The 24,955-nt window shown below is 40.0% G+C and overlaps 2 protein-coding genes across 2 annotated transcripts; one reads left to right on the top strand and one right to left on the bottom strand.

The window, feature by feature from the left end:
• The first annotated feature begins 15,130 nt into the window (after positions 1-15,130).
• On the top strand, positions 15,131-18,724 carry LOC141599444 (inosine-5'-monophosphate dehydrogenase 2-like). The gene is made up of 5 exons (XM_074419443.1): positions 15,131-15,284; positions 15,645-16,651; positions 17,364-17,543; positions 17,856-18,113; positions 18,486-18,724. The coding sequence occupies exons 2-5, from the start codon at positions 15,647-15,649 to the stop codon at positions 18,555-18,557; spliced, it is 1,515 nt and encodes a 504-aa protein (XP_074275544.1). The 5' UTR covers positions 15,131-15,284; positions 15,645-15,646; the 3' UTR covers positions 18,558-18,724.
• A 424-nt stretch (positions 18,725-19,148) lies between these two features.
• LOC141599443 (ent-kaurene synthase-like 1) lies at positions 19,149-24,716 on the bottom strand. Its single transcript, XM_074419442.1, has 14 exons — positions 24,553-24,716; positions 23,517-23,569; positions 23,129-23,414; positions 22,809-22,992; positions 22,207-22,424; positions 21,991-22,111; positions 21,738-21,835; positions 21,428-21,645; positions 21,216-21,328; positions 20,899-20,997; positions 20,601-20,816; positions 20,381-20,522; positions 19,864-20,109; positions 19,149-19,515 (listed from the first exon to the last, which is right to left on the bottom strand). The coding sequence occupies exons 1-14, from the start codon at positions 24,635-24,637 to the stop codon at positions 19,216-19,218; spliced, it is 2,379 nt and encodes a 792-aa protein (XP_074275543.1). The 5' UTR covers positions 24,638-24,716; the 3' UTR covers positions 19,149-19,215.
• Between the last annotated feature and the right edge of the window lie 239 nt (positions 24,717-24,955).

Here is a 24,955-nt window from a genome sequence, read left to right as displayed (position 1 = left end):
CCCGAATGTGCATTTCTGAGGATTGAGTCTCATGTTGTACTTTCGTAGCCTTGCGAAGAACTTGCGAAGGTTCGCAATATGTCCCTCTCTTTCCTTGGATTTGACAATCATGTCATCTACGTATACCTCAACTTCTTTATGCATCATGTCATGTAGGAGTGTAGTTGCGGTGCGTTGATATGTAGCTCCGACGTTGATCAATCCAAACGGCATTACCGTATAGCAATAGGTTCCCCATTGAGTGACGAATGCGGTCTTATGCATATCTTCCATGGCCATTTTGATTTGATTATAACCCGCATACCCATCCATGAAGGATAGTAACGCGTGGTCAGCGGTATTGTCTACCAATATGTCGATGTGAGGTAGAGGGAAGTCGTCTTTTGGACTTGCTTTGTTTAAGTCCCTAAAGTCAACACAAACACGGATTCTCCCATCCTTTTTGGGTACGGGTACTATGTTAGCTACCCAGTCAGAATACTCAGAAACTTTGATGAACCCGGCTTTGAATTGTTTGTCAACTTCTTCCTTAATCTTTAGAGCCCATTCTGTTCTCATTCGTCGAAGCTTCTGTTTTACAGGTTTGAAACCTGGCTTAATCGGAATTCTATGTTCGGCGATATCCCTGTCGACCCCTGGCATGTCTTTGTAGGACCAAGCGAAAATGTCTTTGAATTCATTTAGGAGGTCTATGAAATTGGCCCTTTCGGTAGAGCTCAAGGTAGTCCCTATCCTAAGTTCTTGGGGTTCTAGTTCGGTTCCTACATTGATGGGTTCGGTGTCCTTTATTACTGGTCCTCCTTCCCCTTATTGTAGTATTTCTTTGGCTACGTAGGGAGGTATTTCGATCAAGTCTGGGTCTTGGTCATCCTCAGTATCATCGTAAACAGAATTGCACTCAAGATAACACAAAGAGTAAGCAGAACCTGATTTATTCATATTAAGATTTGAGTAAAGTTGAAACAAAGAAGCCAACTGATCCATGGTCAGTGGCGGCAAAGGGACAGTGGTTGGGGCATTTCCCGAACTACTGTGACTACTCGAAGCTAAGCTAGGAGAAACAAAGGGAGTGGGGATGACGACAGGAGTAGACTCTCTAATGACTTCTCTAGACTCCGACTCTGACTCCGACTCCGACTCGAACTCATCGTCTTCTGGTTCTCCTTTGAACATCTCTCCTTCTCCAGTGGTGAGCTTGAAGAGTCTTCCTTGATTGTTGGTCCACTTGATTGATTTTCTCCATCCTTTCTGCTGTCTTGCGTTGGTTCCTGCAGTCCCAAGCGTGGCAATGATCTCATCTATGATGCTTTCGGCGCTTTTGATTAAGGGAAGATCTTGGAGATAGACATCCTCCTCACTATCCGTCCATATCCCATTAATGACCTCTTCTTTCGGGGAAATGAGATGCGAGCAATCTAAGGTAGATTCATCACTTGTAATTACCAGAACTCCAAGAGGATTCTCAGTGTTGTTGGGCTTACCTCCCGGTGGTATTGGTAGTCGACCATCTTCAATCATGTCTTGAAACACGTTTTTCAACTTGTAGCATTTTTCTGTGTCGTGCCCCTTTCCCCTATGGTATTCGCAGTACGAATTCTCGTCCCAGAATTTGGACTTCCTTTCGGGTTCGAGAGTAGGTCCAATGGGTTGGAGTTTACCTTGCTTCATTAATCGTTTTAGAGCGTTGGAGTAAGTGTCCCCAAGATTTGTGAACTTCCTTGGTGGGGTACTTTTCTTGGATGGCTAGAGAAGGTTAACTTCATCGGTCTTGCTAGTAGAGCCGTATGAACGACTTGTGGAACCTTGATATCCTCGACCTACCGTTTTGGACAAGAGTCTTTTACGGATGTCATCTTCAATCCTTGTCCCTAGTACGGTTAAGTCCTTGAAAGTTTTGATGTTTTGGTATCTCAAATGATTGGCATAGATGGGTTTGAGATTATCCACAAACTTCTCCACAAGGGTAGCCTCATCCGGGCGTTCAACTAGTTGGGTGCTAGTCTTCCTCCACCTACTTAGGAAGTCGGTGAATCCTTCTTTGTCATTTTGGGTAAGAACCTCTAGAGTACGCATGTTTACTTGGATCTCGGCATAATCCGCATATTATTTAGAGAACTCGATTGCGGCATCTTCCCAAGAAGCGACCTTCTTGTGATCTAAGGAGTAGAACCATTGCTTCGAGATGGTGTCAAGAGATGAAGGAAAGATCCTTAAGAACATCTCGGGTTTGATGCCTTTGATAGACATATAATCCTTGAAGGCACGGATGTGGTTCAAAGGGTTCTCGTGTCCCTTGAACTTAGGGATATCCGTCATATTGAAGTTGGTTGGCAATTTGGAATTGACGGCCTCATACTTGCGATTGTTCTCCCTATAAATGTCATCCCTCTTTAGGTACATCAATTGCTCCTCTAAGTATTAGAGTCTTTTCTCAGCTACAGTCATCCTCATGAGAGGGTTTTCATCCTTGGATTCATTATCAGAGTCACCTATTACTTCACTTTCATGAGGGGGCAACCTTCCCTCTACGGCATAGATACGGCCTTCGATGAGCTCAAGGCGGTCATAGACTTGGTCTTGGGTAACTTGCATTTGGGCTAGCGCGGCTAGGATTCGATCATTACCATCTTGAAGTTGGTGGAGATTTGTTTCGCTGGATCCAGGCATCTTAAAAACTAGATAAGAGATCGACGACGAATCAAAACACGATCGACCATTCTAACACACTTGCTAAAAGAAAGAAATTTTTTGACTCGTGAAGTGGGTGTGTGCCACTTGTGTTGAGTGAGCTTTGAAGAAAGACAAGGTTTTTGAAAATGTGTGTCCTAGTCAACTATAGTCTAGTTGTAGGAGTGGACTCGAAGTGAGGTTTTGAAATGGGCTTGTGGCCCGAATTTTGACACGACAAACGGACAGAGTTTTGACCGGATTCTGCGCTAATTGAAGGCCTATTTCGAAATTTTGTTTGAAAAAAGGGGTTTTGATTTTTTGAAAAATTGTCATGGTTTTGTTTAGAAATGGTGATCACGTAAGGTACACACATTTATGCAAGCATTATAACGAGATGCTGAGTGCATTTAAAAGGGTTTTGGTTTAAAGGGTAGGTTGCCATACCGAACCATCAAACCCGAACTCTGTCGAGAGGCTCGTACCAAACAAGAGTAAGGCCGATTCCTAGTCCATTTCCTCAAGTAGTGAAGGCCCTTGATACAAACAAGAGTAAGCATCATGGTATGGATGACGTCAATCGCTATCCATCCTTAGGCTCAAATAAGAATTAGGACCGTTTAGACGGGACGATTGGTCGAATGGGTTGGGTTGGGCCTAGGAAGGCCGAATAAAACGGTCTAGGAAGACCGAGTTATGAAAACCGACAATTGTCTTGTACAAACTATTCCCTAACCTTGTTCAAGTTTCACCCTTGCTACACGTAAGTGTATTATCCCCAGCGGAGTCGCCAAACTGTGGACAGCGGGGGCCCACAGGGGCGCTTGGGAGGAAAAGAGAAACAAGTGTTTGCATTTTTGTATGGAGTCGCCACCAATTTTTATGGGAAATTGGAACCGTTCGAATACCTCGTGTCATGTCAAGACACAAAGTAAAGACATGAACACTAAGCAATCGTTACCCTTAGCATTCTATGTCTAGAATGACTCTCGTGGATGCCAATGAACACGGGTGTTCACAGATATCTGGAGTAAGGGGTGAGGGTACGTATTAGGAAGCTCTTTTGATCGAACACCTAATCCCGCCCGCCTCGATAGCGGCCTCTACTAATGATTAGGGAAGTTATTCGTACTTGATATATCGTCGGCTATATGCATGCAATGCAACATCCAAGTTTTAATCCTAACATGTGAAAATTAACTAAGTCGGTTGACACATAATTAGCAAACAATTGGGTCGAAGTTGGAATTAAGATTGATTACATGTGAAAACATTCAAGCAATAAGAGAAATACAATAATTATAAATTACAATAGGAAAATTACATTAATTACAACGGATTAGGCGATTTATGTCGAAAATACTTTTAAAACGGATAATTTGAGAAAAGAATAAAAGAAAGTATTACGACAAAACAGAAAGCGATAATACGAATAATAGTTAATTAAACGTAGACTAATAACTAGGTCAAGGCAAAAACGGAGTTCAGAGACAGAATTCAACCCGGAACAGGCGCAGCAGAGCTGCGTCCTTTGGAATAGGCGCAGCAGACGCTGCGTCTGTTCTGGCCTGAATTTTGCTGTGAAGCCGGAATTGCGTGTTGTTTAATATTCATTGATGAATTTAATGATCGATTAAAATTATTTACTCGGATGGAAGTGATTAATAGGGTTATTTACATATGAATGGGTCATAGAAATAGCAAAACATGGATGAAACGAATGCAAACGAATTAAGATGGATTAATTACAGGAGTGAAAGATATTAACAAGCTAAACAAATTAAATCAATTAATTAGGTTAAACACAATGGATTAATGACGAATATGTGATAGGACAAATGAAAACTATATCAAAGACGAATTCCAAAAACCCAATATTGTTGAATTGAATCTCTATAACCCGGAATTGAATTTAATGACGAAAACCCGCAAATATTGGATTATTTGGGATTTAAGTCGGATTTGTGATGAAAACATGTTAATGATGATGATTAATGATATACATGTGAATTATATGCTATTACGGCGAAGAATTAAGGAACAAACGAAACAAGTAGACACGACGAATAACAGAGGACGAACGAAGAAGAAAGGAAGCAGGAACTGCGGCGGCCTCACGAAGAGGCGCAGCAGGTACTGCGCTCCTTCGAAGAGGCGCAGCAGTTGCTGCGTCCTTTCTCGACGGTTATCTACTGGAAATCCATAAAAAGAGGTTTTAAAGCATGGTTTTAGAAATCGGTTTTAATGATATTTTCGACATAAACCTTACAATTGTGATACAATAATTAAAATACAATGAATAAAAGAGAGATTATACACCCTCAGACTTACATGTTGACGAAACGAGAAGGACTAAGATATCGATTAGTGATGCTCGACGCGAATGCAAAGAAAGTGCCCTCGTAAGAGGAAAACGATTAGATTAATTAAGTTGATTGATGTGGAGTTGGTCAAATTGGTCGGTCATGCAAACGAGGCTGGTACTCAGAAGGATCCGAGCGTACGTGGTCGAAAGTTCAAGCACGTAGACGCCAAAAAGTAAGAACAAAGGTCTAGAATGCAAAGGGAGAAGAGAAGGGCGGACACTCGCGTGAGAAATATGAGGAGCGAAGGCTCCTATTTATACTAATCGCGTGGAGGAATTAGGGTTTCGGAGACTCTTTGGAAGTGAATCTCGGAAAGATATGAAAAAGATACGAGAAATACGCAGAAAAGGACCTGGGAAGAGGCGTAGCAGTCACTGCGTCTCTTGGAAGAGGCGCAACACCTGCTGCGTCTGTTCCCAAGGGGTTTCCTCCTGCGGAAGAAAGATTTCCGTGTTTAAGTTATGGTAGGACGGAATAATTTGATTTTTCTTAATATCTTAAGTGAATATTACGGGAAATTGTTTACCAAAAGATAAAAATTATGAAATATGGAATAGAACTATCTGGAACATTCCAGAACATTCTGACTCGGGATTTAACGGTTATCAGAAAATGGAGACGGTTTTAGGCCCGGACTCCGAATGTACTCTAATTACTGTCAAAACGACCGTATCGGGACGTAGATGACAACTAAGAGGTAGACATTAATATTTGAGCAATCACTTGACGATAATCTTACGAATTGTCACAAATCGTTCTGCGTACCAAACATGCGGCCCAATCATCACCGGGTGGTTTGCGAGAGGTGCAGAAATGAGGTATCTACAATAACGCATTACAAACGACAAAATTCTTTAAGCAAGTTTTAAATAACTTTTATAAAGAAACAAATTTTGCAAAGCCCATGTGCTTCCTCCTTCAAGATCCATGTGTTGTTTGCTTACATGTGTTTCCTCATCTGTTTAGGTTCTATTTTCCTATTAGGTTGCATTCTTGTGTGGCTACTAACCATGCAGGTAAGTATCAGAAGTAGTGTCCGCTCTAACTGGGGGCTTCGCTCAAGTATACATTCTTCCCATGACGATCAAGATGTTCCTAATCGTCAATATATTCCCCAGCGAGAGTTCATGACAGCCGATTGCACTTCTCTAGAGACGGAGTTTGCTTAAAAGCAGATTCAACCTCAAGTCTTCAGCAAGAGTTCGCTTGAGACCGACGCAAGCAAATTAAACCTCAAGTTTTTTGCCAGAGTTTGCTTGAGACCGACGCAAGAAGTTTCAACCTCAAGTCTTTTGCCAGAGTTCGCTTGAGACCGACGCAACCAGATTCCCCAGCAGTTTCTACCGATGTTCTGCTACCCACAACATTTTTGTTTCCTCAAAGAGTTCTGCAAAGGTGTCGTTCTCCAGAAGTTCCCAAACCAGCGCCTCCTTCCTTAGGTTCGTAAGCCCAAAGTTAGGATTCTTACCCCATAGATTCTTATATCCAAAAATGGATTCCTTAGGTTCATAAGCCTTTAAGCTCTCACGCCAACGATCTTAGGTTCATAAACCCATAAATCCTTTTGGAGTTCTCATACCTCAGAAAGCTTAAACGCACGCGTTTAAAACAAGAATTAGTAACCCATTAAGTTCCTAAACTTAACCCTAGGATCCTCATTCCTCTTAGGTTCATAAGTCTTTAAGTTCCCATACCAGCCATCCTTTTAGGTTCGTACACCCAGGTTCACATGCCTAGCTCTTTAGGTTCCCAAACTCCCTAGAGTTCATACACTTCTACCCTTGGGATCATAATCCTTTAGGATCACCTTTGTCTCTTTAGGATCATAATCCTTTAGGATCACCTTTTCTTAGAGTTCATACACCCAAACCTTGGTTACTCCTTAGGTTGAACTTATACTTGACCTCCTTCTCGTCGATGTTTTCCTTTAGGGCCCCACACCCTAGCACAATCCTTATATACCCTGTAGGTCTTAACCTTAGCTCCTACGCAACTCCGGAAACGTCTCGGGAAAGAAGTATCAGGTATGATTTCTTCTTATGGCTGGCGAGATTTCTTACGTTGTCTAATGGACTTTAAACGACCCTCCCCGATAGTCGACAGACTCTAAAATGTTCCCGACGACAAGTCCTTGGCTCAGACCTCTTGAGCCGCCTCGCATCGCCATAGTCGTCAGGTTGTAATCTTCGATTGACCTAATGGCTATACTTTGAATTTCGCCTTGTCCAAGCCTCAGTCAAAGTGGGAGCTCTGTAGATACCTCGTTTCTGCCCCTCCCGCCTTTTCACTATTGATGATTGGGCCGCATGTTTAGCATATGTCGCGATTTTATGACGTTTCGTAAATCGGTTAATAAACGGTAACTCATACACTTGTGTCTACCTCTTGGTTGTCATCTAGGTGTCATTACAGCGTTTTGACAGTAATTAGAGTACATTTGGAGTCCGGGTCAAAAACCGCTTCATTTCCTAAAAACCGTCAAATCCCGAGCCAAAGCAATGTGCTTGTCTACCTAAGGTTAGTATGTCATAAATGTTGAGATTATATCTCATTTTGAGTCTCATGTCACTTCTTTGGGCTAAATTTAAAAGTTTACATTTCAAAATGTGCGTTTCATTTAGCTAAAATGATAACCCGGCATTTAGGCCCGTTTTACAAGGTGAAAATGATTTTTTGGGTCTGGCTTATTTCATAGAAAATTCTATATCACTTTCTTAGCTTTCCAACGCCACCGAAATCACCTTAATCCGAGTCTTGTAGAGAAAGTTATGCCTAAAATACGACAGACTGTCAAACGCGTTTTCTACGCGCAGAAGGAAACTACCCGAGAAAGGACGCAGTAGGTACTGCGCCTCTTCCAAGGGATGCAGCCCCTGGCTGCGCCTTTTCTTAGGGTTTTCTTGTTGTCCAAGTTTCTGTGTTTTAACCTAAGTCGGTTGTTTCCGGATCTTTCCTTCCGTATCCTATTCTTACCATAATTCCTTCGTGTGATGAGTATAAATAGGGACCTTCGTTCCTCATATTTCTCACGCGAGTGTCCGCCTTTCTCTTCTTCTCCCTTTGCATTCTAAGACCGCGCTCTTTGCTTATTGACGTCTACGTGCTTGAACTTTCGACCAGTAAGCTCGGATCCTTCTGAGTACCAGTCTCGTTTGCATGACCGACCAATTTGATCACTACACCATAATCAAATTTTTTTAATTCCTTTTTTAAGGACACTTTCATATTTTCATTAAAGTTCGAGTCGAGTTACCACTAAAAACCGATTTAGTTAAATCTCGCGACGCTAACATGTAAGTCTGGGGGTGTAAATCTCATTTTATTTATTGTACTTTTATTTTCTGTATTGTAATTAATGTAAGAATTTATGTCATAAGCATGCTCGAAACCGTCTTTTAAAATCACCTTTTTAAACCCTTTTAACGGAAATAACACAGATCTGACGTGGGGAAGAATCGCATCAACTTATGCGCCTTCTGGAAAGGGCGCAGTATCTGCTGCGCCTCTTCCAGGGGCGCTTTCAGTTGCTGCACTTCTTCTTCTTCCTCGGGTTTTTGTTCCTTTCGTCTTTTATTTTTCTTTCTTCGTTCTTTCCCTTATTTTACCTAATAATTTTCAAATTAGTTTTTATCAATCCTTTTCAATAATTTTCGACTTAAATCCCTTATAATTAATATTTGCGGGTTTTCGTCACAAATTCAAACCCGGATTTTAGAGACTCGATTTATCCGTATCAAATCCCTTGAATTCGTCTTTGTACATATTTCTCTTTATTTTTCATATTTTGTTTTCTTTTGTTTCAACCGTCTTTAATTCAAGTTTTCTATATAAATCAATTCCGACCTCGTAAATAATACCTAACCTGTAATAAATCATTTCAATCCTTTTTTATCCTCTTATAACAATATTAGTATGCATGTAAATCAATTAATCACTTCTACTTGAGTCGTGCACTAATAATCAATGTATAACCAACGGACATTAACAAACCGCGAGTCTGACTTTCACAGTCAGAACTCAACTCAAGAACAGACGCAGGAAGTGTTGCGCCTCTTCCAGAGGACGCAGCAGATGCTGCGCCTGTTCTGAGTTGGCTTCTGCCTCTGAACTCTTCTCGTCTTGACGTATGGTTTCTAATTAGGATTTTAATCGACTATTATTCTTATTGTTACCATAGTTCGACATATTTTCCATATAATTCATATTTTCCATATTATTTATTTCCATATTATTTATTTCCTTATTTTCCAATTTTCCTTATTTTCCAAATTTCCTTATTTTCCAATTTTCTTTATTTTCCAATTTTCCTTATTTTCCATTTTTCCTTATTCTTCCAATTTCCTTATTTTTTCAATTTCCTTTTTTTATAATTTCCTATTTCTTTTAATTTCCTTATATCTTCTATTTTCTTTTATCTCTTTATTCTTTTCTTTCCAAATCCTTTTGGGCATGTTTATGACGTAAATTCAAGTTTACCAATTGTAATTTATTTCTCTATTTTGTATTTATTATTCACTTGTTTTCACATGTAATTAATCTAACTTCCTAATTCGACCCAATTGATTGCCTAATTATTTGTTCACCAACATAGTTTAATTCACATGCTAGGATTAATCTATTGGATGTTGCATTGCATGCATATAATCGAAAACATATCGAGTACAAACGATTTCCCTAATCATTAGTAGAGGCCGCTATCGAGGCGGGCGGGATTAGGTGTTCGATCAAAAGAGCTTCCTAATACGTACCCTCGCCCCTTACTCCAGATCTCTGTGAACATCCGTGTTCATTGGCATCCACGAGACTCATTCTAGACATAGAATGCTAAGGGTAACGAGTTCTTAGTGTCTATGTCATTACTTTGTGTCTTGACATGACGCGAAGTATTCGAACGGTTTTCAATTTCCCACAATAAATTGGTGGCGACTCCACAAATGCAAACGCTTGTTTCCCAAGAGCCCCCCTGGGCCCCCCGTGTCCAGACCACGACGGTTGGTGGACCATCAAATTGAGTTAATTCCAGAGACAATATCTCTTGCTCAAGGGCCACATCGGATGGCACTCCAGAGTTAGCTGAAATACGAAAGCAGTTAGATGATCTACTTCGCTCAGGGTCGATTTGACCTTCTAAAGCTCCGTATGGAGCTCCCGTGCTCTTTCAAAAGAAATAGGACGGTAGTCTGAGATTGTGTATCGACTATCGGGCCTTGAACAAGCTGACAGTGAGAAATCGCTATCCCATCCCTTTGGTAGCTGACTTGTTCGATCAGTTACAAGGCGCCGTGTACTTCACCAAGTTAGATCTGAAATCGGGGTACCATCAAGTTCGAATCGCCGAAGGAGATGAGCCAAAGACTGCTTGTGTGACGAGATATGGGTCATTTGAATGGTTGGTCATGCCTTTTGGCTTGACTAACGCACCTACGACATTTTGCACATTGATGAATCATGTGTTTCACGAGTACTTGGACAAATTTGTAGTGGTGTACCTGGACGATATCATTGTGTATAGCCGCTCATTGACCGAACACACAGAACACTTCAAACTTGTGTTCGCGAAACTCCGAGACAACCACTTATTTGTCAAAGAGAAAAGTATGAATTTGCCCAACCCGAAGTCAATTTCCTCGGTCATATCGTGGGAAAAGGGAGATTTAGAATGGATCCGAAGAAGATTACAACCATCAAGGATTGGGGAACTCCAAGAACGTGTCCGAGCTCCGCTCTTTCTTGGGGCTAGTGAACTATTATCGGTGATTCATTCGAGAGTATTCAAAGATTGATGCTCCACTAACCGATTTGTTGAAGAAAGATGTCAAGTGGGAGTGGTTTATCGACAATAGAATAGCCTTTGAGAGGCTCAAGGAAGCGGTGGTACAAGAATCGGTGTTGGCGTTGCAAGATATCACGAAACCTTTCGAAGTCGAGACAGATGCTTCCGACTTTGCCCTTGGAGGGGTACTCGTCCAAGGGGGTCACCCCGTGGCCTTTGAGAGCAGAAAGTTAAATGGGGCTGAGACTCGGTATGCTATCCAAGAGAAGGAACTCCTAGTTATTGTTCATTGCCTACGGGGATGGAGGCACTATCTCTTAGGGCCGAAGTTCGTCGTCAAGATTGACAACACTGCAGTATCCCACTTTTTAACTCATCCCAAGCTCAATAGCCGACAAGCAAGATGGCAGGAATTGTTAGCCGAGTTTGATGTGGAATTCGTTTACCGACCAGGCGCGTCAAATAGGGTCGTTGATGCCCTAAGTCGAAGGTGCAACCTGTCTACGTTGTACACAATTGCCCATTTGTCTAACACCACAGTAGCCACAAATATTCGAGATCAGGCGAGAGAGCACCTCGATCAAGACCCGGTAGCGAGGAATCTGAAACAATTAACCATCGAAGGGAAGACTCGCAAGTTCTAGATGGAGGGTGAACTTCTATTCACGAAGGGACATCGGATTTTTGTTCCAAAGGCGGCAGGATTGCGGAAGATTCTCCTACAATAGTGCCATGATACATTGTGGGCGGGTCATTTGGGATGGCAAAGAACCTTATGCCTACTAAAGCGGAGCTACTACTGGCCACAGATGAAGGATGATGTTATGGAGTACACTTAGACCTGCCTTATTTGCCAACAAGATAAAGGAGAGAAATAGAAGCCGGGGGGCTGCTAAATCCGTTACAGTGCCGACCCGACCATGGGAAAGCATCTCAATGGACTTCACATCTGGGTTGCCGAAGGTGGGGGCGTTGAGTGTAATCCTTGTCATTGTGGACTGATTCTCGAAGTATGCCACCTTCATTCCTCTTCCGAAGCCTTGTAGCGCTGAAGAAACAGCCACGATGTTCTTCAGGCATGTCGTAAAATATTGGGGGCTACCTCAAAGTATAGTCAGTGACCGCGACTCTCGCTTCACGGGACTATTTTGGGGAGAGCTGTTGAAGCTCTTAGGTTCAAGTCTCCGGAAGTCATCAAGTTACCATCCCCAAACGGATGGCCAGACCGAACGGTTTAACAATATGCTAGAATAATACCTGCGAGACTTTGTGGGAGAAACTCAAATGGAATGGGTGCGACTCCTTGATGTTGCTCAATTCTGCTTTAATGTTCAGACGAGCTCCTCTTCTAATAAGAGCCCGTTTGAACTTGTTACAGGTCAACAACCTTTATTGCCTCCCACAGTTGCAGATGTTTATGGCGGCCGCACAAAGAAAACTCACGAGTTCGCTAAAGAATGGAATATGAATGCAGAGATTGCTCGAGCTTATCGGGAGAAGGCGTCACGCCGCATGAAGAAATGGGCAGATGAGAACCGAAGACCAAGGGAGTTCCAAGTAGGCTACATGGTCATGGTGAAGTTGAATAAAGAACAAATGAGATTCCTCAGAGGACGAGAGGAGCTACTGGTTCGAAAGTATGAAGGCCCAATCCAAGTGATCAAGGGTATTAGAGAGGTGACATACAAGCTCAAGCGCCATACTTGGATGAAGTGTCACCCGGTGTTCCATGTGAGTTGCTTGAAGTCGTACCATCCTGATCCAGCAGATCTTACCCGCAACAAAAGCAAGCATGCAAACATCCGTTCCAACCAACTTCCAGCAGTATCAGCCGACTGAACCAGCCTTGAAGACTTCCAGCGTTGCCGAGGACGGCAACAGATTAGGTGGGAGAGTGTGTAACGAGCCGCCAATCCCTAAAAATTGCGCGCGTGATCCGTTCACTTCGAGCCCTTAGATTTTATGTTTCTACTTATATATTTTTGTTTCTGTTTTTATAGTCATGTAGTACTCCAAGATTACTTCCTGCGTGTTGAATCTTGGAGCTAGCTTTTTAGTTTAAGATACGTTTTTAGGCGTTTAGAAAACGTATCGTTATTTTGCACATTCAATGTTTCCTGCTACGAAGCTTGTAATATCAAATTTCCCTCTTTGGGGAGTACTAGTCAATCAATCTGCTTCTCACCCAATTGCCTTCTTATTGCTTGTAGCTTGCATTCTTATGAACGACTATTGCCTTCATAACTTACTAACAAGCATGTGTGTGTCGACCGTTGATGATCGAGACTAGGATTCCGACACCCGCAAACCGAGACCGATTACGAATGCTCTAGTGTTTGACGCTCTCGTTAGCATTCTTGTCGTGAGTTTAGACAAGGGTGCGCTCCACAACCCGGCTCAAAGTTCGGACCGTGACACCTAGCTACACTGCCATATTTTAGCTCAAGTTAACATTTGTGACTATACTCATATTTAGCATGTTGATTTACTAACCGTCATATCTGATAATAACTCAACTTATAATTTGCTAATTCATCTTAATAAAGATCCCAAATTCAATTTATCTGTGGATGTAGAATAAAATAAAATAGCTATATGAGGAAAATAGAAAATTCGAAAAAATGAAGTACTCGTAATACAAACTTTTTTTAAAACCTAAATCCAAAACATTATTGAAAAAGTGTCGATGCTGTCATTTGTTTACCACAAATTTCCATTTAAGATGAATATATATTCTTAACCTTAAGACGAGTCAAATAATATGTGTAAAAAACCTGACAAAATTGACCCGTTCCGAACCCAACCCGACACTTGATTTCAAGACTTGAACTTAGTCTGAACTCGAATTGACCGGACCTAGTATAACCCAACCTGAATGTTTATTGTTACAAATTGATTATTATCTACAAATACTTGATAATAATTGATCCGAAAAATGGCCCAGCTCGACCCGAAATTAACCTGGTTTGATTGACCCGTTTGCCAGGTCTAGATAAAACGAAAAAAAAAACTTTTTAGAGACTAACAAAATAATTGTCCTACGACTCCTACCTAACCAAATAGGGCAATATTTAACCCGTTTTATTCATGGATACGAGATACCGGAGCTATTGGTTTGTTTAGTTGTAAAAATTAGGGTTTTTTGATAATTGCTACCACGTATAATCCAAATTTTACCAACTGCTACCAACATAATTTTTCTTTAAAAACTGCTACCAAAGTATTTGGCTCGGATAACAAATCACTACCAACTTACAACGAACCTCTTTATTGTACCTGGGTAGACAGGAATACCCCTATTTTTACACTCCCCTCACTCATTCCTTCACTTTACCCAAACATCACTCTTTAACCTAAAATTTACCTTTACTCACCAAATGTTCTTAAACCTAATTACTTCCAATTAAATTGGGGAAATCAGAGAATCATCCTAGTCTTTAACTTTCTTCCCCAAATTTAATACGGCCTTAGGGTTTGCATTTAATCTCAATCCCCAATGGTTTCCAATCCCAGGTAAGTTTTCATCACTGGCTTGTTTTTATCCCTCCTTTTCATTTTCTGGTTTTTTATACCATTGTTTGCTAGATTCACATTGTTTATTAGATTGCATCCTTGTCTTATTGTTATATTCTTAGAACTTTTTTATTTCCTAAATAAGATTATTCTATTATCCTTCTTTCTAGGAACTTGATATATTAAGTTTGTTTCAAAATTAACAAGTTTGAAATTAATGGTTAAATTTAATAGTGGGAGTTAAGAAAAGAGATAGAATGATTATCTGAACTTGAAAAATAAAGATGAAAGCAGAAATGGAAATAAGAATAATGGAGTAAGAGAATTGAAATTAATGATGAACTTGAAAATAAGTGGTGGAAATGAAGAAGTATTAATGGAGTAGTAAATGTAGTAGAAGAACATATAAGTGCGAGGGTAAGGGCAAATAAGGAAGTGAAAATATTACTTAAAATGAGAATTTGAAATGAATGGCACAAATCTGATCTTTCTGGCTTCGTCTATAAGTTGGTAGTGATTTGTCGTCCGAACCAAATACTTTGGTAGCAGTTTTTAAAGAAAAATTACTTTGGTAGCAGTTGGTAAAATTTGGATTATATGTGGTAGCAATTATCAAAAAACCCTAAAAATTATGAATCGAATGCTTAATGTGACACCGGGAATTGGTCGATTGGACTTTTTAAAACACAAAGTAGTCTTCCTAAATTCAATTTTGTAAAAAACGTATGAGGTATTATGGGACACGGCCCAGATTCGTGTTGACCCATTGTCCACTGGACTTTTTAAAAAGACACAAGTCTTCCATTCACTTACTTCCACGTCTTTATTACTCCTTTTTTCAGACTTCCAGTACTCTTCTCCTTTTATCCTCACTTCACCGCCGGCCTCTTCAACCTGCTCGCGGCATCCGACCACCACCGGCCTCCGCTACACCACCACCACACCATCAACCAGCCCAATAAGTTGTAAGTACAGTTTCTAGGGTTTGATTTTAGTTTTGCTTCAATTAATTATTTCCAGTGAAGGTAGTAATTAGTATTATAATAATGAAATTAGTAATTGGGTGTTGTCTTTCTTCATTTCATTCTTTATTTACTAAGTAAAGAGAAGAGCAAAAAGGCTTAGTAATTTATGGTTGTCTTGTCATTTTTGTAAGTTGTAACTCACCAAATTCGATAAATGGAGTAGCGCAAAATTAGGTTGTATAACTTGAAAAGAATGATATGGTGATTATCTTTTCATCTGGGTACCAATTAGAAATTAATATCCTTGTCAAAGATTCCGACTTTTCCAGGATTTCATTTATTCGTTTTGTTTTGTTGTAGAAATGGCGGAAGGTCTCCCATTTTCATTTGAGGATGGATTCTCAGGAGATAAGCTTTTTAATCAGGGTACTTCATATACCTACAATGATATAATATTTCTCCCTGGTTATATCGATTTCTCGACTGATGAAGTTCAACTTAGTACCAAGCTTACTAAGAACATCCATTTGTCCCTCCCTTGTGTCTCCTCCCCAATGGACACTGTTACAGAGTCGCATATGGCCGTTGCCATGGCGGCTCTTGGAGGGATTGGTATTTTGCACTACAACAATACCCCGTCTGAGCAATTTTCGCAGTTACGTGCTGCCAAGTCCCGTCGTATTCCTTTTGTTTCTGATTTTGAGATCAAGTCTCCATCGGATTCTATTGATTCTGAGGACGACTTTGGTTCGTCTAGTGTGATTTTGGTTACGGAATCAGGGAGCAGAAAGTCGAAGTTTTTGGGGTATGTGTTAAAGTCTGAGTGGGTGGAGTTGAAGAATAAGGAGAATAGGGTTGGTGATTATATGTCAAAGTTGGAGTATTCGGTGCCTTGTAGCTATGATTTGGATCAAATTGCTGGGTTTTTGGGAGATAAAGGGCTTAAATTGGTGCCAACAGTGAGGGAGCGTGATGGTGAGGTAGTGGATTTGGTCACTATGGAGGATATAGAAAGGATTCAAGAATTTCCCAAGAGAGGTTTGCCGTCGTTGGGGTCTAATGGAGAGTTTTTGGTTGGAGCTGCAATAGGGACCCGAGAGTCGGACAAGGAGAGGTTAGAATATTTAGTGAAGGGTGGAGCTGATGTTGTGGTGTTAGATAGCTCTCAAGGATATTCGAAATATCAAGCGGATATGATCAAGTACATAAAGCTGACATATCCTAACCTGGAGGTTATTGGGGGGAATGTGGTGTCTATGAACCAAGCCCAGGGTCTGATTCAAGCAGGAGTTGATGGATTGAGGGTTGGCATGGGATCGGGATCAATCTGTACCACCCAAGAGGTGTGCGCTGTTGGCCGAGGACAGGTAAACCGTAACTTTTCCATCAAACTAGTTTTGCACATAAACTTATTTGGGTCATTCACTGGTTTTGCACATTAACTTGTTTTAGTCAGTCTTACACGTGATAACAACCCATTAACCCTATAAATAAATGAGTAATGCATAAGGATTTAGGATAGTTTCACTTGTTCTTGACCCTTCAAGTAATCTACTCTTCCTTTTCCTGCTATTATAATATACGAAGTAGATAAGACTGAATAAAAATGAGATCCTCTTCGCTCATTTATTACTCTGTTGCTGTATAAGATTGCATAAAATTTGAGGATAATTTTCTTTCAAATCTTGGATGCATACATTAGCTGAGCGGCTGAGCCGACATTTTTATCGGAAAACCTTTTGACTTGTTGTGTTGCTGCTGTTGGCTTTGTGAATCAGCCTTTACTTTTAATTTCTTCTTGTATAGAGTTTCCTACTGCTGAGAACGCCAAGAGTTGTTGCCAAATTCTAGACTCTGACTTACCTCTCACTTTGAAAAGACCTGTCACGTGAAGAGCCTCATCTGGTACATCTCACATGAAAGTTGGCTTAGGTTTTGGTATTCAAGTTACATGATTGGAGTCTTGTGATTGAACTGCTACATGCAATTACCTTTCTCAAGCTTTTTTTTTCTTTGTTTCAAAAATCTACTCTAATGATAACTATTATTAACACTACAATCATTTTTCTCGAATGTTAGGCTACTGCAGTATACAAAGTTTCGCATCTTGCCTCACAAAGTGGTGTGCCTATCATCGCCGATGGGGGAATATCAAATTCCGGACACATAGTTAGGGCCTTGGCGCTTGGAGCATCTACTGTGATGATGGGTAGTTTTCTGGCTGGCAGCACTGAGGCGCCTGGTGCCTATGTGTATCAGGTATGTCTTTACTCAATTGTTGTCTTTCTGAAATACTTTCAGGACATAAACAATTCATTTCTCAAAATAAAAATTGTATTGGCCCACTCGGACCTCACAGTATATGAAATGCATACACTTTGATGAATCATTTTGTATCATTCCATTATATTTCAAAGACAGAGACCTGTGACAACTGTGAGTTTTTTCTCCATGACAATTAACTAAAAAACACGAGTATTTTAACTAGCCATGGTCATTGTATTTGCATGATCAGTTAAGTCATAAAAATGATTGATATATTGACGTATGTGGACTTATGTTGGACAACAGAACGGCCGCCGTGTGAAAAAGTACCGAGGCATGGGATCTCTAGAAGCGATGACTCAAGGAAGTGATCAACGTTATCTCGGTGACAAGTCTAAGCTCAAGATTGCTCAAGGCGTCGTGGGAGCAGTTGCAGACAAGGGATCCATTTTAAAGTTCATCCCCTATAATATGCACGCTGTTAAACAAGGATTCCAAGATATGGGTGCCTCTTCCATTCAGTCTGCCCATGATTTGCTAAGATCTAGTGTGTTGAGACTAGAGGTAAGGCTTGGTTTCTTCACTATCACTTTGTTTCATTTGTCTACAATAACATAGCCTTAATCTTAAACTGATTCGTGCCCGAATACCTGAATCATCATCCAAAACCGTCTATAAATGCGTTCAAATGGGCCAGGCACATGATCACCTGAATGCAAGATTGAGAACAGAGGCACAGTCCTAGGCCCTGGGGGATAATGGGATATTACTTGTTTTCAGAACCTTCTGCTTATAATTTGATTTTCTTTCTTTTCCCGTCTAATATCTTTTGTTTCTTTTTTTCTCGACTTGACAATTCTTACTGGATTTTTTTACGCCTCTTTGGTATTTTTTCTCTGGTATTGAATGTTAAAGCTGTTGAATGATCTTGTGTAGGTTCGAACTGGTGCTGCACAGACTGAAGGTGGAGTGCATGATTTGGTCTCTTATGAGAAAAAGGCTTTCTGAAAACTTGTGTTTTGTAAGAATTATATATGCAGTATGCATATTTGCCTCCAAAATGATCCCCTTGTAGCTGGAGAATGGGAATTTATACCGAAAATGCTAGTCTTGTGTTTTGTAGAACAAAATGCTTCAATTCAAATCAACCTTCAATAAAGCTCTGCTTTTTCTAACTCCCTTTGTCCCCGTTATTTGTTTATCTATTCCATTTATGGGTGTCGCAGTCATTTGTTTATCTTTTTATATTGAGAATATTTTTGAAGGGTAATTTGATCATTCACATAATTTATTGTCCATTTGTAACTCAACACCACCACCCCCAATTCCCCAAATAGTACCCTTCCTTCTCCTTGGTCTTTGTGCCCAAACCAAAGGAAAACAAATGATCGAGACGAAGAGAGTATTTATTATGCTCTCCTCGTCCTAGACTGTATCATTTTGTTTTCTCACATTTTGTAATATTTTTTTTCCAGGACCGTCAAAAGGGATAAATAGATGAACCCCAAAAAATATTTCCGTTGTCCATTAAATATTTAAATTATTTATCTATGGTCAAATTTGAGATGTTTACGAGATAAATTGACGAATTTTCAGGTATTTAAAGGGAAAACCTATTTATCAGAAGTTCTTTTATTTAAATATCCAAAAAGTTTGCTAATGACATTCATGGTTCAATTGGATCATAAAGAATTGACTTGACAACACTCTTGAGCTCATTGGAAGTGAACCCATCATCCTTCAAATAAAAGAAGTGTACCACCTTGCTCATTTTCCAAAACACCTCTTTGCATTCTCTGGGAACCCCGCCGTTGTCATCGGTGCTCAAAACCAATCTTAGAAGTTCTCTCCGTTTATCGTCAATCGTTTGTTTGAATTCTTTGATAGTATCGTCTTTACTGACAGAACCTTTGCCATGGAGAAGCCGCAATGAGAAAGCATTCAGCTTTCCATCCTCTGATTCCCTCTGAAAAAGACAGCCACGACTTTTTATTACAGTAAATCAGTTATAAAGTCACTTGGGTCTGTACGGATCCAGTCAGTTTGGGCCACCTCTTTTTGAGTATGCTTGCAGTTGGGTTTGGCAAGGGACATTTAAGGGCGGTAAAGTTCGGTTTGGTCGAGTTGGACAGCCTCAATTCAGAAGTTGGGTCACATTTGCCTTAATCTGTTTGGGCATGAGTCCGATAAGTTATTCTAGGTCTTGGTGATACTCATGCCATGGGTTTAAAGTACACCAGCATCGAAAAACGCCCTCATGGCTCCGTTATACCAATAAAGGAAGTACAATGAAGATGGATAATCCATAATGTACCTGAAAGCCTTGCATATCATTGAGAAGACGCCCGCAAGTGCTCATAAGTTCGAAAAGCCTTTGGTAGTCGGCACTTCTGATAACCTTTTCCGATAGCTTGGGACCAATGAAATACAGAGCTGGTAGAACAATCGGTCCCAAAGCAAAAGAAATATACCCATTTGCCATGTACTCTTCCATTGTAGGCACTGATTTGTTCCTTGACATTTCGGCTTCTGTCCACATTGACTTCATGAGGCTCAGCCACTGTCAAATAACCAGTCCCATAGTCAACTCTGATATGTCAGTATTTATGGAAGAAAGAGGGAAACCTGCAATACGCTCAAGGAGTAGACGTGGCAAACGTGGCCCGAAAAACAAAAAGCTTAACAGCCACAATCTGAAAAATGACCTACAAGGTCCTACCCGTGACCCGATAACAATGCATTCGAAATAACCTGAACCCGTAATAACTCGACCAGAAGGACCAGTTTGCCAGGTCTACTCAAAGGACGGTCTTTAAGGCTTGAAGTCTCACAATTTCAACTAGGTGTTTTGTGACATCGCGATCTTGCCATTCCCGCGCTTTCTCCCCTATTTCATAAATTGAGTCTTTAACTGCAGAAAATACAATTTCCACATTCTCAGAGCAGGCTTTGGTTGACTTGTTCTCGTCCCACCTGTCAATTAAAGAGCATTTCACATTTCAGAGACAAACAGGACTGGAAGACTCAAATTAGAGAGAGGTGAAAGCTTACTCTTCGAGTAACTGTATAAGATTCAGCTGTTCTTCTGCACAACTTCCAACATCAAAGAAATCATCAACAACAGTAGTCAAGACACCGTTCTTAGCCCATGATATGCGCGCCTCTGCCAGTTCCGGGGAGAACATTGTTGCTGCACCTGAGAAGTAGCAGTAGCCTAGTTTCTGCCTTGAAAAGGTTAGCTTGTCTAATTTGCTCTCTACAACCCACCTGCTTTCCAATCAACAAAACTAGAATGAATCTAGAGAAAGAGAGATCATCTGCTTAAATTGGTGTAGTTTATACTTCATACCTTTGAAGTTGCTTAAATTCGTCTTTCTGTATGGATTGACAGTAGTTGAAATCATCCTTTGCTAGTTGTAACAGATTTTGGTTAAAAAAGTTGGAACATCTGCGATAACATCCCCCTGTCAAATATTACTGTAAACTCAAGCTCTTACCAAAATTTATGAATTAATGTTCCTTCAGCTTCAAATGTCAACTGGTAACATCAAAGAATGGTGGTACTCTTGCCATGGTTACAAAACCCGTATCATCAAAATTGTCCTTGTGACTCCCCTTACACTTAAAAAGAAATAAATATGACAATGGGAAAAATGGTAGACATGCCTTAAAGAGGATTTTAAAACCCTAGTTCCATCCCAATTATGATTTTTGATGTACATGCTGTTCTCTATACGATCCAAGCTCGCATGGTATGGACTCTTCAGGGTATCAGCTATCTGAAATGGAAAGAGGGGACTCCGGGATGAACTATATGACATGGATTTGTAATTCATTGTAGAAATGAGAAATGACAAATCAGTACATTAAAGAGGTACCTCTTGCATTACATTTTTCCTGCGGTTGTTTGCTCGTGTTAAATGATCTGAGATTTGCCCTTCAAGAAAATGCCTACAGTCTGATATATTTTTGTCTAGGTAAGATTCATGAGCATATAATTTTATTTGTGATGCCTTAACGAGTTCTAAAACAGATCGAGTGTCCTCTAAGCTTCCTCCGAATTGATTAATGCAGCTGTTTTTGTCAGCCAGGAGTTCTGCACAAAAATGACTACAATGAATGTTCAACCAAAAATATAGAAAAATCAAAATTTTATAAGCAATATGATGAGTAAATGATAGGGCATGCCTGAAGAGACATCATATCCATGCTGGCGTAACAGCCGAAATGCCAACATACATGTACTGAAATCGAAATATATGTCTTCACGTCCTTCCTCCCACTGTCTGTGCAAATAATAAGTTAGATGATGACTGATGAGGAATCAAATCAAACATAAAACAAAGAAATAACTCGCAAAATCTTGTGTATTTCGAAAATAAATAAATAAAAGACATGGTTCATTCAAATTTCAGTCAAATCATATAGTGCAGGGTCTCACCTAAATGTTTCATTCAAGACTTGACTAATGTTTTCCTTAAAATGCCTGCTAATTCCCATTTTTTCAAGGATGTCAACCATGTATAGTCGAAAATATGCATCCGCAGGATATAATGTTGGAACTGAAATGGCCAAAAACAAGCATAGGTATAGAGCCTGATATATACGGAGTATTATGTAGTGAAAAGAAAAACGCAACATTACTATAACATCAAACCTGCATTTCCGAATTTTTGCAAGACCGAGCAAAGATAGCTATGGCAATGTGAATCCTTAAGCTCGGTAAAAGCTGCTGCAGTGGTTGATGGCGAATTGAATAAGGACCCATTCTTCTGTTGATAAGTCATTACCATTCCCCAATCTTGTGATTTTCCTAGTGCTTCTGATATATATGCCATATTCAAGTTTCTGAAGGTCGGACACTGTCCTTGGATTCTAAAAGGCATTTTGTAAAAATAAGAACAAAATTAAATTACACCAGAGAAACTATACACTTCTGCCCTATTTTAACCTTAGGAGTAAAATCTTATTCCAAAACGGTCAATCTTGTTTTCCCTAGAGAGGATCACTGCTTGTCTAGAGGAGGGGGACTAGAGAGTGTGAAAACAATATTGTTTTTCCTTTTGTATGTCAAATTGGACCGTATTTCACATACGGTCCATTGATGAGTAATGAAGAGGATCATTGCTCGTCTAGAGGAGGGTGACACTTACTGATCCTAAAAATGATGATTCGAATCCCTTCCAAGAATTCAAGAATTATCAACTCTGTAAGTACAACTAAGTAACTAACAATAAAGATGTATTGACTATCGAGTACCTTTTGAGCTCCAAATCCTTCTTCTGTAGCACAGCATCAATGTCCGTGGGTGGTAAACAGAGATTTATGTCCATATCAATGGCTTTTTCGATCAGACAAGGAAAGATGACATCGAAGCCAATTGGAGAAATACACTCCTCATCATTCATCACTGACGTGAACTTTGACATGATGAAGTCAAGCCCTGTGACAGAAGGAGAACATCAATCTCCCTAATAACATCACGTTCACATCACACAAATACATATATATATAAGACATGTCTAACATGTGAGACTAACCAACCCATTAGCCATATCATGGTAGAGAAAAGAGTATACCCTTTCTAATTTGTTGTTCTCCGACACCCCATGTTTTCAGAGCAAGTACACAAGCTAACGTGGACGAAAGGATGTCTTTGCCTAGTGAAGGATCGCGATCAGCAAGACCCCAAGACCCGTCATCCAACTGATTTTTCAGTATCCAGTCTAGACTGCCCGGAAAACAAGGAGTCCTTGGGGAAGTTGGAGAAGGGGACATTGCTACCCATGCAGTATCATATGCTGAAACCGAAAGTTCAACTTTTTGAAACATTTGTCTGATCTTTTCTTTGGCATCCTCTGAGCTCTGCATATTGAGTTTAAGCCTTTTGTGAGATGATCGTACACGTGAGATCAATCCAAATGCTTTTACTATTCTCAGTTAGTTAAATGCTTAATGGGTTGTTACCTGGATAGTGTCGATAGCTGATTGGTTTGTAGCCGTGACTTTTCCAAAGGAAGCTGCTTCGTGAGAAGAATTGAGCAATGGTTACAAGTTAAGAAAAAAACTTTAATGGGGGAAGAGAGTAAAGGATGAGACAGTCTAACGATAAGATGAGGTAAGAAAGCTGAGTCCAAATTTCGAGCATGTTTTATCATATGACAGTCTCACACAAACCCACTCGAAAAAAGCAGCCGCACCTCACAACAGTGCAAATGACAAGGCCGCTTGAGAATTATGGGTTCAAAAGACGCAAAGATAAAATTCAGTCATGTCGACTGCAAATCACATACCATGTCATTTTGTTGGCTGATTATGAAACAGAAACTTAAACGAAATTAACATGCAGTTTACGATAAATTAGTTTCAATCATCGATAAAGAAATGCACTTTATATCCCACTAGTGTCCTATTTTCATCAATCATTTCAAAATTTGACAAATAACACCTCTACTTTTTTTCAAAGCCCACACGGGGTTCCACAATACAAGTAATTTTTGGAGGGAAGTCCTCGTACCAAAAACGTCTACCTATAACCCCAGGGGGCAACATCACCTCTACTTTTGATCATATATCTTTATTTATCTAATTCCATTTGGTTCTTGACACTATTTGACGTTTTTTTAGAAATATAGAGTAAGGGCCCAAAGATGGAAAAAGAAGGCCACTTTCTTACATTCAATGGTTAAAACAACGCAAAACATACAATAGTAGTATAAGGGAATCGAATACGCAACATTTTCACTAGTTTTAATATCTCAAAAGCTAGATTCTCAGTAATCAAGACCTGTACAAAACTCTGAAAATGGCCTTTAGACTTATAATGGAGTCAAATATACTGAGTCACGAGAATACTCCCTCCGTCTCATTCATTTGTCTGGAGAGACCAAATATATGACAAGTCGGGTACTTTAATCAAATGTAAACAAATGACTGAGACTATGAAGTTACATGCAATCAAGTGTAGAGAGACCAAATATATGACAAAGGGCAAATAAAGAACCTGCCGAAAAGCGAGTCGGAAATTGTGGCGAGGGTAGAAGATGGACGTTGGTAGATGAAAGAAGCATAGCATTAGCCATGAGCATGGAGAATGGAGAGTATAAAACACTTGAAAATGAGAAAGGAAGTCGTAGGATAAACTTTAGTTGACAGTCAACTGTACAAATTTGTAGTAGACAAGAAATATATCAGCTTTATTTCCCACAATATTCTGTTTTAATAGTCGGGATTGGACGTATTATAGAAATAGTAATGCGACAAGAAACATTGCATGCCTCTATTGTGAATCATCAGGAGATTTGTTGCTTGGAAAGTGTGTTGCTTTCTACAAATATGTAAATCAATCCACCTATTAACTACTACTTTTTTGGAACATTATCAATCCTGTTCGTCTCCCTTCAAAT

The sequence above is a fragment of the Silene latifolia genome, chromosome 9, assembly GCF_048544455.1.
Source record: "Silene latifolia isolate original U9 population chromosome 9, ASM4854445v1, whole genome shotgun sequence".
NCBI classification, from domain to species: domain Eukaryota; kingdom Viridiplantae; phylum Streptophyta; class Magnoliopsida; order Caryophyllales; family Caryophyllaceae; genus Silene; species Silene latifolia.
Note: the sequence above shows the minus strand (reverse complement) of the source record. Positions and strands in the feature narration are given on the sequence as shown.

Excerpts from the sequence above, each read along its gene's own strand:
- LOC141599444 (XM_074419443.1), top strand. The coding sequence starts at position 15,647 with ATGGCGGAAGGTCTCCCATTTTCATTTGAGGATGGATTCTCAGGAGAT. Across the intron at positions 17,544-17,855 it reads CTGGTGCCTATGTGTATCAG|AACGGCCGCCGTGTGAAAAA; the intron begins GTATGTCTTTAC and ends GTTGGACAACAG. Across the intron at positions 18,114-18,485 it reads CTAGTGTGTTGAGACTAGAG|GTTCGAACTGGTGCTGCACA; the intron begins GTAAGGCTTGGT and ends GATCTTGTGTAG.
- LOC141599443 (XM_074419442.1), bottom strand. The coding sequence starts at position 24,637 with ATGCTCATGGCTAATGCTATGCTTCTTTCATCTACCAACGTCCATCTT. Across the intron at positions 20,817-20,898 it reads GAATTTAAGCAACTTCAAAG|GTGGGTTGTAGAGAGCAAAT; the intron begins GTATGAAGTATA and ends ATTGGAAAGCAG. Across the intron at positions 20,110-20,380 it reads CAAAACACCTAGTTGAAATT|TGGCTGAGCCTCATGAAGTC; the intron begins GTGAGACTTCAA and ends GTTATTTGACAG.